General features: G+C 44.1%; 1 protein-coding gene across 5 annotated transcripts in view; it reads left to right on the forward strand.

Annotated features, from left to right (window-relative positions):
• The window catches only part of LOC431003 (E3 ubiquitin-protein ligase KCMF1-like), a 102698-nt gene that overhangs the window by 40187 nt on the left and 47642 nt on the right, over positions 1-14869 (forward strand). For 4 of the 5 annotated variants that reach the window (XR_003072116.3, XM_025144583.3, XM_025144584.3 and 1 more), the window contains one exon: positions 13478-13645. Coding sequence is in view for 4 of the 5 variants with exons in the window: in XM_025144583.3 (XP_025000351.1) it covers positions 13478-13645 (168 nt within the window). In the remaining variant the exon portion in view is untranslated. Of the gene's footprint in view, positions 1-12363; positions 12810-13477; positions 13646-14869 lie in introns of those variants that run through there. The other variant, XM_015300446.4, reaches the window with a different exon arrangement.

The following is a 14869-nucleotide window of genomic DNA, read 5'->3' on the forward strand; positions in this document are numbered from 1 at the left end:
AGGAGATTAAGTTAGTTGAAAAGGACTTTCCTCTCGTGAACCCCGTGTTGACTGTGACCAACGACTGCATTTGTCTTTCAGGTGTTTTTCACTAACTCCCAGTATAATCTTACCAGGCACTGAAGTGAGACTGACAGGATCTTCTTTCTTGCCCTTCTTGAAAATTGAGACAATGTTTGCCATTCTCCAGTCAACCGGGACCTCTCCACATTCTGAAGATTGTTGAAAAATATTTGAGAGAGGTCTCGCGATGACATCAGCCAGCTCTTTGAGTACCCTGGGATGAATCCCTTCGGGTCCCATAGACCTATGTGCATCTGGCTGGAGCAGCAAATCCTGCACAAGTTGAGAGTTGGCTGGGAGCTTATTGTTCCTGCAGTCATGGTCCTCCAAGTCAGGGCTCTGGGGGGTTCAGGGCAGGTCATTGGTGTTGAAGACAGAGGCTAAGAAGGCATTAAACATATCTGCTTTGCCTATGTCTGCATTTGTGATGCAGCCATCCTCATCAAGTAGCAGACCAATTTTTTTTTTCCTCTAGTCCTCCTTTTGCTGTTAACAGCTATTTTAAAAAGACCCTTTTATTGTCCCCTACAGTACTGGCCTTTCTCTGTGCATCTGTGCAAGGTAAGTGGAAGTCCTGGCCATTCAGAGGACAACTTCTGGATAGATTGGGTGTTTAAGGCCAGTTATTGGAAGTGTGTTTGTCTGTGTGCATGCATGAGTAGGTCTCAGTACCTGCAGGTGCAGTGGGGGTTCAGGCCTTAGGAGTTCACGTGCCCAGGTACCAGGAAAGGGGGAGATGAGGGACATATTACTGGAAAGATTCATATTTTATGTATGTTTGTATTTTCCATTAACTGTTTTTCATCCTGATCATCTGAAGAGAAGAACAGGATCAGGCCTGTAAGGATTTGTTAATCCTTACTCTGTGTTAATGAAGAAAGAACTTTATTCCAGTTACAGGCTAGAAGGCTAGTTCTTGAACACTTAAATACTAACAGGAATGTTTCATTAGCAGAGCTTCCTTTAACCATCACGTTACTTCAGCTACAACTGAAGAGTTTTAGCCTATACTGTGTTTCTGATCTTGAGGTACCATTCTGTATCTGCAGCTAAATCTTTGATGTCCTCATTGAAAATTTCTTAGCTTGTAAGTTTTTCTACTTGAGTACCTCAAATGCAGGTTTCGTGTCTATTTTAAGTAGGTTTTGTAGTGAGTAGTGTGTAACCTTTTCTTCTTTTGGTATTTCTGAAATTTATACAAGTATCCCAAAATATTGCTAAATGTGTAATGCTTCATACTGTTTGAGACAGAGAACGAGAAACAACTGAATGTATTTCGGTTTAACAGTATGATTCCCCTTGATCATGTATTCATCATAATAGATCTGACATTGCAAGCGATAGTGGTGGATTGTATTAGTACTAGATTTTTTTTCTGTTAAACTGTGATAATAGAATTTGTAGTTCGGAAATGATCATTAAGACATCTGCAGTTTTGAGACCTTACTGATCTTTGTCTACTAATCCACATGCAGTCAATATCATGGCTTTCTTTCAATAACGTTGCTTCTGTAATGTTTTCTGGATCTTCACTGAAGTATGAAAAGCTTGTTTAAATTGATGCTGAAAGAGTGCTTAAACAAAATTGTGTTGCTACTTTCGTGAAGACCCTTAATTTACTACTGCAAGTGAAGGATGTTTTTGTGGGCCTTGACAGTTGAAAAGATGATGATGCTTCCTCTGCCCTTATCTAAATTAACAATAGACAACTGAAACAACAGAGAAAATCACAAAATCTTTAGAAGTTGTGGACCTTTTTCCTGAAACAGACAATGTTACTGATTTGCAGTGCAGAGACTGAACCTACCAAAAAGAATCTCAGAATGTCTTGGCTTGGAAGGGACCTCAAAGATCATCTAGTTCCAACCCCCCTGCCATGGACAGAGTTGCTACCCGCTAGACCAGGCTGCCCAGGCCCCCATCCAACTTGGCCTTGAACATCTCCAGAGATGGAGCATAGGCAACTTCTCTGGGCAACCAGTTCCAGTGCCTCACCACCTGCTGAGTAAAACATTTCTGCCTAACATCCACCTTATATCTCCACTCTTTTAGTTTAAAGCTCTTGTCCTATCACTATCAGACTGTGCAAAAAGTCAGTCTCCCTCCTGTTTATAGGCTCCCTTCAAGTACTGGAAGACCGCAATGAGATCTCCCTGGAGCCTTCTCTTCTCGAAGCTAACCAAGCCCAGCTCCCTCAACCTTTCTTCATAGGAGAGGTGCTCCAGCCCTCCGATCATCTTCGTGGTTCTCCTCTGAACCTGTTCCAACAACTCTGCATCTTTCTTGTGCTGGGGTCCCCAGGCCTGGACGCAGTACTCCAGGTGGGGCCTTACAAGGTGTCCTGGTTTTATCAGTATTTCATATCATGACATCATGTGGAAGGCTATCGGGTGCAGAGGCAAAGTGCATTGCAGAGCTGTACTTCCTGGTCCTGTGTTCTCTAGCAGTTTCATGTGAGTTCCGACTCTCCAAGAAAACTACTATTCCCAAGAACCTCCACTGTTCCCTACGTGATCTCCGATTCCAGGTGAAGGGGATAAGGGCCTTCCTGGTTCCGGCAGTGCAACAAGCAGCATGGTCATAGCCTTCCTCTCTCTCCCATTTGAGTTATTAATTGTAACTCTTTCTTGTTATTATCTTCCATTCTGTTACCATTTTTATTAAATTTGTTATCTCTCCTTATCTTAATTGGGTCATTTTTCATTCCTTCTCCCTGAAAAGGGGAGAAAGGGACCCACATTCCCTGTTGCGCTTGAAACCACGACAGATAGTGAAACCCAATCTGGGACAATGATCTGATTTAGATAAGAGATCTGCTGATGCTGTATTAGAACTTTTATTACAGTTTTTGGCATTGTGCCAATTTACTATTTTCCAGCTAAAAAACAAAAAAAAAAAGATGATTCTGTTTTTCTGTTTAAAACAGCTCCTCAAGGGGCTACACGCAATTATACTCCAGGTTATGGTTCTTAAAACCTATTGGTTCACAATGTTTTTTGGGTTTGCATGGATGTTCGAAAAGTTAAGCTCACTAATAAGTGGATGCAGTGGGGTATAGTTCGAGCATGACAGATGACATTCCAGAGAGTGGTAGTAGTCCTATGAGGTAGAAAATATTGAATGTCATTTTCTCTCCCCATGCTCTCTCCCCATTTTTGGACTGCCTGGACAATAACAACATCATCAGGTTCCCTGAATGTGATTGGCATTATTTTTAACACCTTACTCAGCCTTTATATCTACCGTACCCGGAGGGAACCTGAACCTTCTCCAAGGCAAGAAAACACAAAGAACACTGAATGGCAGGGGGCGTGGGAGAATTTGAGAGAGTATTTAAAGGAGTGGGGACCTCCAGTGCCATGGAACTTTACTTCTGAACACCTGCAGAACCCTGAAAGTTTAGGCAGGTACTTAAGGGAGGAAAGATGCAGTACCAGCAGATCTAGGGAGACACAAATTATTTGGGGTTTGGTGAATGCCTACCAAGTCCTGTTTAACACTATGCAATGGGAGAGTGAGGAAGAGGGAGAGGATATTCCTAGAACTGCAACTACTCAGTTAGAAAGAGAACCCGTATCGCTGTCAGTTGCTCCCGTAGAAGGAAAGAAATGGCAGTGAATGTCATCTTGCTTAGAATGGACAGAAGAAGAAAGGGAGGAGAAAGAAGATGCAGGGGAGGGGCCATCGACTAGACTGCTGGTAAAGAGATCTGCTAAAAGTAAATCGATGGAGGATGAGGAGGAAAGCACTATGCTTCGGCCTCTCACTGAGAGCGAGATCGTGAGATCCGAGATTTGCGGAAGGATTATAGTCGATGTGGAGATGAAAGGCTTATCACTTGGTTACTCTGTTGTTGGGACACTGACACTAGTGGTGTGTGTCTGGATAGCAACAAAGCCCAACACATGGGAGATCTCACCAGAAATCAAGCTATTGATAATGCAATTAGCTGAAGACCTACTCAGGAGTTCATCCTCTGGAAACAAATCTTTACAGCTGTGAAGGAGAGATATCCCTATAAAGAGGTTACGGTACCCAAGATAAACACCTGGACTAATATGGAAGCAGGTATTCAGTACTTAAGAGAACTGGCTATAGTGGAGATGCTGTACGATGACGATTTTGATCCTAATGATCCATGTGACTTTCATGACCCCAGTGCCGTGCGGTCTTCACCAATTATGTGGGCAAAATTCACACAAGCTGTACCACTAATGTTTGCCAGTACACTAGCAGCAAAGAAATGAAAAGAGAGTGAACAACCTCAGATGGGTGATCTGAGTTCTGGTCTTCAAGATGATCAAGACAATATGGCAAATATGGCCTCTAACTTACAGGGCATTATGGCGGCTATGCAAAGCTCGTCTGAGGATGTCCTAGAATTAAAAAATGCATCTAACTCCCCACAGGTACCAGCCAATGTTTCTCTTGTTAATATTAGATGCCCTCCTACTCAAGCAAGAAATAGTAGTGGACTCACAGCTCGTAATACCTTATGGTTTTGCCTACGTGATCATGTTGAGGATATGGGGAGGTGGGATAGAAAACCTACCTCAAAGTACGGGACCGGGTAAAAGAGTTATAAAAAAAGTCAACTACAAATTAGGGTTCTCTTGTGGGAAGGGTCGCTCCCGTGGCTACTGATAATTAGAGGGGCTCTGCCTCCAGTGACTGGGGGGGCAAAGGACAACCAAGTGTACTGGACCGTGTGGATTCAATGGCCTGGCACATCAGAACCACAGAAATATGGGGCTCTGGTGGACACTGGTGTGCAGTGCACCCTGATGCCATCGAGTTATAAAGGAACAGAATCTATCTCCATTTCTGGGGTGACAGGGGGTTCTGAAGAACTGACTGTGTTGGAGGCTGAGGTGAGCCTGGGGCTCCATGTATCCTTGGTATAGACTGTCTTAGGAGAGGATATTTCAAGGACCCAAAGGGATATCAATGGGCCTTTGGAATAGCTGCTATAGAGACAGAGAACCCTAAGCAGCTGTCTGCCATGCCTGGCCTTTCAGAGGACCCTTTCATTGTGGGGCTCTTACAAGTAGAACAGCAAGTGCCAGTTGCTACTGCAGTAATGTACAGGTGGCAATATCGCAATAACCAGGACTCACTGCTCCCCATCCATAAGTTAATCATAGAATCATAGAATCACAAGGTTGGAAAGGACCTGCAAGATCATCTAGTCCAACCGTCCTCCCATTACCATTGCTACCACAAGCTACTAAACCGTATCTCGTAGCTCCTCATCCAGACGCCTCTTGAACACTGCCAGGGATGGCGACTTCACCACCTCCCTGGGCAGGCCATTCCAGTGCCTGACCACTCTCTGAGAGAAAAAGTTTTTCCTTATGTCTAACCTAAACCTCCTCTGGTACAACTTGTGGCCATTTCCTTGGGTCCTGTTTGTTGCCTGGGAGAAGAGGCCAAACCCCTCCTCATCACAACCTCCCTTCAGGAATGAGGTCTCCCCTGAGCCTCCTCTTCTCCAAACAATCCCAGCTCCCTCAGCCACTCCTCATAAGACTTGTGCTCCAGACCCCTCACCAGTTTCATTGCCCTTCTCTGGACACGTTCCAGGGCCTCACTGTCTTTCTTGTAGTGAGGAGCCCAAAACTGAACACAGTACTCGAGGTGTGGCCTCACCAGTGCTGAGTACAGGGGGAAATCTGTCAACTAGAGAGCCAAGGAGTGATCAGTAAGACACGCTCACCTTTTAACAGTCCCCTATGGCCAGTGCAAAAAGCCAATGGGGAGTGGAGGCTGACAGTGGACTATTGTGGCTTGAATGAAGCTACACCACCATTGAGTACTGCTGTACCTGACATCACAGACTCACGGAATTGCAGGGGTTGGAAGAGACTTCAAGAGATCAGCAAGTCCAACTCTCCTGCTAAAGCAGGTACCCTACAATAGGTCACACAGGTAGATAGTTGGTTCAGATAGAGTTAACTTCCTCCCTAGTAACTGGTGTGGTGCTGTGTTGTGGATTTAGGAGGAAAATAATGTTTACAACAGACTGAAGTTTTAGTTGCTGTTGAACAGCACTTATGCTGGATTTCTTGTCTTCTTGTACAGCCCTGATAGTGAAGCGACTGAGTGTGCACAATCAGCTGGGCAGGGACACAAAACAGATAGCTGACCCAAAATGAACAAAGGAAAATTCCATAATATATCACAGAATTACAGAATCTCAGAATTGCAGAGGTTGGAAGGGACCTCAAGAGATCATCGAGCCCAACACCCCTGCTTAAGCAGGAACCCTACAATAGGTCACACAGGTAGGCATCCAGATGAGTCTTGAATATCTCCATAGAAGGAGACTCCACAACCTCTCTCGGCAACCTGTTCCAGTGCTCCGTCACCCTTACCGTAAACAAGTTCTTCCACGTGTTAGTACAGAACTTCGTACGTTCAAGTTTTAGGCCATTACTCCTTGTTCTATCTTAATGCACCACCGAAAAGAGCCTGGCTTCACCCATTTGCCTCCCACCTCCCTTTAGAAATTAATAAACAGTTATCAGATCCCCTCTCAGTCTTCTTTTCTCAAGGCTGAACAGACCCAGATTTCTCAGCCGTTCCACATATGGCAGATGCTCCAGGCCCTTAATCATCTTTGTGGCCCTCCGCTAGACTCCTTCTAGGAGATCCCTGTCTTTTTTGAACTGGGGAGCTCAGAACTAGTTGCAGTAGTCTAAATGTGGCCTCACCAGGGCAGAGTAGAGGGGGAGGATCTCCTCCCTTAACCTGTTAGCCACGCTCTTTTTAAGGCACTCCAGGATACCATTGGCCTTCTTGGCCACAAGGGCACAACCTGTTGTCCACCAGAACACCCTGGTCCTTCTCTGCAGAGCTCCTCTATAGCAGGTCATCCCCTTACCTGTACTGATACATGCAGTTGTTCCTTCCCAGGTGCAAGACTCTACATTTGCTCTTGTTAAACCTCATCTGGTTCCTTCCCGCCCAACTCTCCAGTCTGTCCAGGTCTTGTTGAATGGTAGTACAGACTTCCAGTGTGTCAGCCACTCCTCCCAGCTTTGTATCATCAGCAAACTCGCTGAGGATGGGCTCTATCCTTTCATTCAGGTCTTTGAAGATGTTGAACAAGACCGGACCCAGCACTGACCCCTGAGGAATACTGCTAGTTACAGGCCTCCAACCAGACTCTTTGCCACTGATGACAACCCTCTGAGTTCTGCCAGTCATCCAGTTCTCAATACACCTCACCATCTACTCATCTATCCCGCATTTTCTAGGTTTCTTAACATGGATGTTGTGGGAGACAGTGTCAAATGCCTTGCTGAAATCAAGGTACATAACATCCACTGCTCTCCCCCCATCTACCCAACCAGTGATGACATCATAGAAGGCTATCAGGTTGGTCAAGTATGATTTACCCTTGGTGAATCCATGTTGACTACTCCTGATAACTTTCTTCTCTTCCAGTTGCTTGTAAAGGGTATCCAGTGCGAGTTGTTCCATCACCTTTCCAGGGACGTGGGTGAGGCTGACTGGCCTTTAGTTTCCCAGGTCCTCCTTCTTGCCCTTTTTGAAGACTGGAGTGACATTGGATATCCTCCAGTCTTCAGGTACCTCTCCTGTTTGCCAAGACCTTTCAAAGAGCAGTAACAAGCTTTTGAACAAATGAATCAGGAAATAGCCTGTGCAGTAGACCTGGGACCAGTCTGAACAGGATCAGATGTACAGAACTTGCTCTACACTGCAGCCTGGGATAAAGGCCCCACCTTGAGCCTTTGACAAAGAGCATCGGGGAAGATCTGAGGTCTACCCCTTGGATTTTGGAGCCAAGGATACAGGAGATCAGGAGAGTGCACCTCTGCAACTGAAAAGGAGATATTGCCAGCATACGAAGGGATTCAAGCTGCATCAGAGGTGACTGGTAATGATGTGCAGTTTCTTTTAGCGCCTTGAGTACTAGTGCTAAATTGGATGTTTAAAGGGGAAGTCCTCTCCACACACCACGTTACTGACGCTGCTTGGAGCAAGGGAGTTGCATTTATTACACAGCAGGCTTGAATGGGAAATCCCAGTTGTCCAGGACTCGTGGAAATTATCATGGACTGTTCTGAAGGCAAAAATTTTGGACTAACACCAGAGTAGGAGGTAACATGCTGATGAGGTCCATGAATTACCACAGAATGAGAAGAAGTGTACCTTATTCACTGATGGGTCCTGCTGCATTGTGGGAAGCTGTTGAAGGTGGAAAGCTGCTGTGTGAAGCTCCATATAGCAAGTAGCAGAGGCGGATGAAGGAAAAGGTGAATTGAGCCAATTTGCATAGGTAAAGGCTGTCCACCTGGCACTAGATGTCGCTGAATGAGAAAGGTGGACAATACTTTACCATTATACTGATTCGTGGATGGTGGCAAATCCTTTTGGACGTGGTAACAACAGTGGAAGCGGAACAACTGGCAATGCAGAGGTAAACCTATTTGCATTCACCGAATTGTGGAATGACATTGCTAGCCAGGTAGAGAATATGGCCATAAAGGTGCATCATGTGGATGCTCATGTACCCAAGAGACAGGCCACTGAAGAACATAAAAACAATCAGCAGGTAGATCAGACTGCTAGAACTGAAGTGGCTCAGATAGACTTGAACTGGCAACATAAAGGTGAGTTATTTCTAGCTCGTTGGGCCCATGACACCTTGGGCCATCAAGGAAGAGATGCAACCTATAAAATGGGCTAGAGACTGAGGGGTGGACTTGACCATGGATGCTGTTCTGCACATTATTCATGAATATGAAACATGCTGTAGTTAAACAAGCCGAGAGAATGAAACCTCTCTGGCATGAAGGGTGATGGCATAAGTATAAATATGGAGAGGCTTGACAGGTTGATTATATCACTTTACCACGAACTCTCAGTGGCAAGCATTATATGCTTGCCGTGACAGAAGCAACCACTGGGTGGCTTGAAACATATCCCATGCCCCATGCTACTGCCTGTAACACTATATTAGGCCTTGAAAAACAGGTCTTAAGGTGACATGGTACCCCAGACAGAATTGAATCTGTTAACAACCCATTCTAAAAACACCCTCATAAACACATGGGCTAAAAATCATGGCATTGAATGGGTATATCATATCCCTTATCATGAACCAGCTTCGGGGAAAATTGAATGATATAATGGAATGTTGTAAAGCATGCTGAAAGCAGTGGGTGGTGGAACATTCAAACACTGGGATAAATGTCTAGCAGAAGCCACTTGGTTAGTCAATACACAAGGATTTGCAAATCAAGATGGCCCTTCCCAATCCAGCCTCGTATGTAGCGTAGGAGGGGATAAGGTCCCTGTAGTACATGTAAAGAACATACTGGGGAAAACAGTGTGCGTTATCCTGGATTCAGACAAGAGCAAGCCTATTCATGGGGTTTCTTTTGCTCAGGGATCTGGATTTACTTGGTGGATAATGCACAAAAATGGGAATATTCAGTGTATACCTCAGGGTAACTTAATGCTGGGAGAAAACGGTCTGTAGTTATATATATATGTAATGTTAATTATTGCTGTTATGATTTGTATATGTGCATATTTTGTGTTGTACAATTTAAGCATTATGTAATGATATGGAATAAGGGGTGGATATTGTCCTGGTTTTATTAATATTCCATATCATCACATCATGCGGCAGGCTATTAGGTGCAGAGGTACAGTGTATTGCAGAGCTGTATTTCCTGGTCTTGTGTTCACTAGCAGTTTCATGCAAGTTCCGACTCTCCAAGAATACTACTATTCCCAAGAACCTGCACTGTTCCCTGCGTGATTTCTGATTCTGGTTGAAGGGTCTGAGGGTCTTCCGGGTTCTGGCAGTGCAGCGAGCATCATGGTTGTAGCCTTCCTATCTCTTCCATTTGAGTTATTAATTATAACTCTCTTATTATTATCTTACATTCTTTTGCCATTGTTATTAAATTTATTCTCTCTCCTTATTCTAATTGGGTCGTTTTTCATTCCTTCTCTCTGAAAGGGAGAAAAGGAGCCCCCTTTCCCTGTTGCGCTTGAAACCATGACACAAGGGCAGAGTAGAGGGGAACAATCACCTCCCTTGCCCTGTTGGCTCCGTCTTTTGAGATGGCCTTCTGGTCTGCATGTGCACGCTGCTGGTTCACATTTAACTTTTCATCCACCAGTACCCCCAAGTCTCAGGGCTGTTCTGTGTGGATTCTTCATAGAATCATAGAATCATAGAATGGCCTGGGTTGAAAAGGACCTCATAGATCATGTAGTTTAAACCCCTCTGCCACAGGCAGGGTCACCAACCACTAGACCAGGCTGCCCAGAGCCACATCCAGCCTGGCCTTGAATGCATCCAGGGACAGGTCATCCACAACCTCCTTGGGCAACCCATTCCAATGCATCACTATCCTCTGAGTGAAAAACTTTCTCCTAATATCTAACCTAAATCTCTCCTGTCTCGGTTTTAAACTATTCCCCCTTGTCCTATCACTATCCACCCTCGTAAACAGCCATTCCCCCTCCTGTTTATATCCTCCCTTCAAGTATTGGAAGGCCAAAATGAGGTCTCCCCAGAGCCTCCTCTTCTCCCAGTCTGTACACATATCTAGGTTTGCTCCAACCCAAATGCAACACCTTGCACTTGGCCTTGTTGAACCTCATTTTGTTCATATGGGCCCACTTTTCAGACTTGTCCAAGTCTCTCTGGAAGGCATCCCTTCCTTCTATCAGTTGCACCACTCAGCTTGGTGTGATAAAAAAAAAAAAGAAGCTGCTAAAGAGCTGCTGCAACATAACTTTGCTCTGTATATACCTTCATTTTAAACATTTTTAGAAAATAAAAGACTCTAATTTCAACTGCCAAATTGTATTGTGCATACGTGGCAAGATTTTGATATCTGAGGAGGGGCTGCAGGGATGACCTCTGTGAGAAGAGTCCATGAGCTAGTTCTAGCAACTCCAAAAGAGACTCGCCACTAGCCAAAGCTCAGCCAATAAGCAATGCTATCTGTGCCTCTGTGAGTACATATTTGCGAAATGGGGAAACAATATTTCACAACAGCAACTGTGAGAGAGAGGAGTAAGGTAAAAATGACAGAAACAATCTTACAAACACCAAGGTGTGTGAAGATGGAAGGGAACTAGGTTCTCCAGGTGCCAGAGCTGAAGTTCCTCTGCAGCCTATGTTGTACCATATACAACAGATATACTTGCTGCAGAGCAGATTTATTTGCTGCAGCCCATGGAGAAACTGATGACGGAGCAGACTGACAGGAGCTGACACCTATGGTGGACCCATGTTGGAGCAGTCCATTCCTGAAGGACTGCAGCCTGTAGTACAGACCCATATTGGAACATGGGAATACTGATCTGTGGGAAGCCCATTTAGGAAAAGTTTTGGAAGGACTGCATCCTGTGGGAGGGACCCCACGCTGGAGCAGGGGAAGAGAGCAAAGATGAAGGAACAGCAGATGATGAAGCATTATGTACTGACTGTAATGCCTATTCCCCTGTGTCACTCGGGGAGAGGTGGTAAAAAATTTGGTCGGGGGGAGAAAGATGTTTTTAGGTTTTTTTCATTTCTTACTGTCCTAGTCTGTTATCAGTAGGTAATGAATTACATTAATAACCCTTATACTGAGTCTGTTTTGCCTGTGACAATTGGTGAGTGATCCCCCAGTCCTTATCTGAATCCATGAACTTTTGCCATCATAGAATCATAGAACGGTTTGGGTTGGAAGGGACCTTTAAGATCATCTAGTTCCAACCCCCCTGCTATAGGCAGGGACACCTCCCTCTAGACCAGGTTGCTCAAAGCCCTATCCATCCTGGCCTTGAATGCTTCCAGGGAGGGGGCATTCACAACCTCGCTGGGCAACCTGTTCCAGTGTCTTTCTACCCTCACAGTAAAGAATTTATTCCTAATATCTAGTCTAAATCTACCCTCCTCCAGTTTAAAACCATTTCCCCTCATTCTGTCCCTACGTGTCCTTCCCCAGCTTTCCTGTATGCCTCCTTCAGGTACTGGAAGGCTGCTGTAAGGTCTCCTCGGAGCCTTCTCTTCTCCAGGCTGAAGAGCCTCAGCTCTCAGCCTGTCCTCATAGGGGAGGTGCTCTAGCCCTCTGATCATCTTCGTGGCCCTCCTCTGGACCTGCTCCAACAACTCCATGACCTTCTTGTTTTGGTGGCTCCAGAACTGGATGCAGTACTCCAGGTGGGGTTTCACGAGAGGAGAGCAGAGGGGCAGAATCACTCCCCTTGACCTGCTGGTCACGCTTCTCTTAATGTAACCCAGGATACGGTTGGCCTTCTGGACTACAAGCACACATTGTTAGTTCATGTTGAATCTTTCATCAACCGACACTCCCAAATCCTTCTCTTCAGGGCTGCCGTCAAGCCATTCTCTGCCCAACCTGTATCAGTGCTTGGGATTGCCCTGACCAAGATGCAGGACCTTGCACTCGGCCTTGTTGAACTTCATGAGGTTGGCATAGGCCCACCTCTCAAGCCTGTCCAAGTCCCTCTGGATAGCATCCTTTAATTCTAGCGTGTCAACTGCATTGCTCATCTTGGTATCATCTGCAAACTTGCTGAGGGTGCACTTGATCCCACTGTCCATGTCTCCTATAAAGATGTTAAATAACACTGGTCCCAACACTGATCCCTAAGGAATGCCACTCGACACCAGTCTCCACTTGGACCATTGAGCCATTGACTGCAACTCTCTGAGTGAGACCGTCCAGTCAATTCCTTATCCGGTGAGTGACCCATCCATCAAATCCATTTTTCTTCAATTCAGCAACCAGGATGTAATGCGGGACAGCGTCAAATGCTTTGCACATTTCCCCCTGCCCCTATTCTTTTGAAGAGTGGAATGAGAGATTGGTACGGTAGTACTGAGCTGCCTACAGGTGTGTAATGAGTACAGACATGTATGCATTGTGGCAGGCATTCTTCAGAATTGAACTGTTAGAATGTATAAAAATAAACAGAAAAACTAGGGAGGGATGGTGTTTTGTGTTTTGCGGGATGGTGTGCTGTGGAAAGTTTTTGTTTACATGTTTTTTTAAAAACTTCCCAATCAACCAATACACTATGTAATCTTCAGAATGTTTTGAATCAAGCTTCTGAACAAGGAAGAAATGATTATAAATAATTTATAGCTTAACTGACTTTTGATTTGAGTGCTTGACTATGTTGGTTGGGGGGATTTTTTTTAATACTTTTAGATTGACTTTCAGTTTGGTTGACTGTTGCCTTTTTTAAGATATTTGTATGCTTAAAACTGTTTTAATGTGCATCATCTACATAAAAGCTTCTCGGCTGAATTCCTTATTGGCTGTTGTTGGGGGATGATAGCAAAAAATCTGTATCATTAAAACAATGTAAAATTACTGTTTTCCCATTTTTTTTTTTCTATTCACAGGTGTCAGCTGTGATGCATGTTTAAAAGGAAATTTTCGAGGTCGCAGATACAAGTGTTTAATCTGCTATGATTACGATTTGTGTGCAACTTGTTATGAAAGTGGTGCAACAACAACGAGGCATACAACTGACCATCCAATGCAGTGCATACTAACAAGAGTAGATTTTGGTAAGTAATAATTGATATTTGAGCTCTTTATGGTAATTACAAATGTATATTTGTTTCATTACTTAGGATCCTCTTTTCCTCCAAATCGCATGCTGCAAATTATAGCAAGATCCTCCCTCTTTAATTGAAAAGATTGTTTTCTCTTTGGTTCTAGCACATGAAATCTGTCTTATTCTTTTTCATTAGGTGTCACATCAAATTATCAGACGCTTACATTTATCTGATAAAAGAATTATCTGATTAATTATTCCTAAATTAATATACAATTCAAAAGATGTAACAAATCTAAATGCACATACCCCCTTCCCCCAATATGTTGTACCAGCAAGTGCCATGATGAAGTACAGTAATAGTTGTGAGAGTTAAGAGACCATGTTCTTTTCTGGTTTCATCTGGAGATGTTAATGCAGCAGGAATTGTAGGCTTAATGAATGTGGAAGACTAATGACAAGGGCTAGCAAGTAGTCCTCTTCCTTGCTGTTGTTGTGTTCCCTCTAACACTTGTGTTGTAATTCAGGAGAGAGTTCCATAGCAAATCATTACATTAAGATGCTGTTGACAATGGACATGTTTCTTTTTATACCTGTTTTAAGACCACAAGACTGTTGTTTTACCAAAAAGTGGTTTTAATTCTTCAAACTGTGTTGTACTTCAAGTTTCCAACTCTTTTAGTCTTTTTGACTTGGGAAAAAAACCACAACAACAATACAAAATTGTACTGAAAAAATACATTATGCTACTTTCTTTATGGATTTAAAGCTCAGAAGAGCTGAATATACCAATATACAGCTACTTTCTCAGAACTCTCTGAGCAGAGAACTGTCAATGGTTTATGGGCTGGTCTGGCCCGGTCCTGTGACTAGTGGGGCGGAGGGATTTTTTTGCCCTTCCCAGAAGCTGGAAGGACCCAAACTGCTTTGCCCAACATGTTCTTTACATGTACTATGGGGACCTTATCTCCCTTTACAGTATGTAGGGAGCCAGCAGGACCGTCGCGACTGATGGATCCTCGAATATTGACCAACCGGGTGACTTCTGCCAAATGTTTCTCCCAATTCTTAAATGCTCCATCACCCATTGCTTTCAGCACAGTCTTTAACAACCCATTGTATCGTTCAATTTTACCCGAAGCTGGTGCATGATAGGGAATATGATAAATCCATTCAATACCATGTTCTTTGGCCCAAGTATTTACAAGGGAATTTTTGAAATGAGTCCCATTAT

Source organism: Gallus gallus, chromosome W (assembly GCF_016699485.2).
Source record: "Gallus gallus isolate bGalGal1 chromosome W, bGalGal1.mat.broiler.GRCg7b, whole genome shotgun sequence".
In the NCBI taxonomy this organism is placed as follows: Eukaryota; Metazoa; Chordata; class Aves; order Galliformes; family Phasianidae; genus Gallus; species Gallus gallus.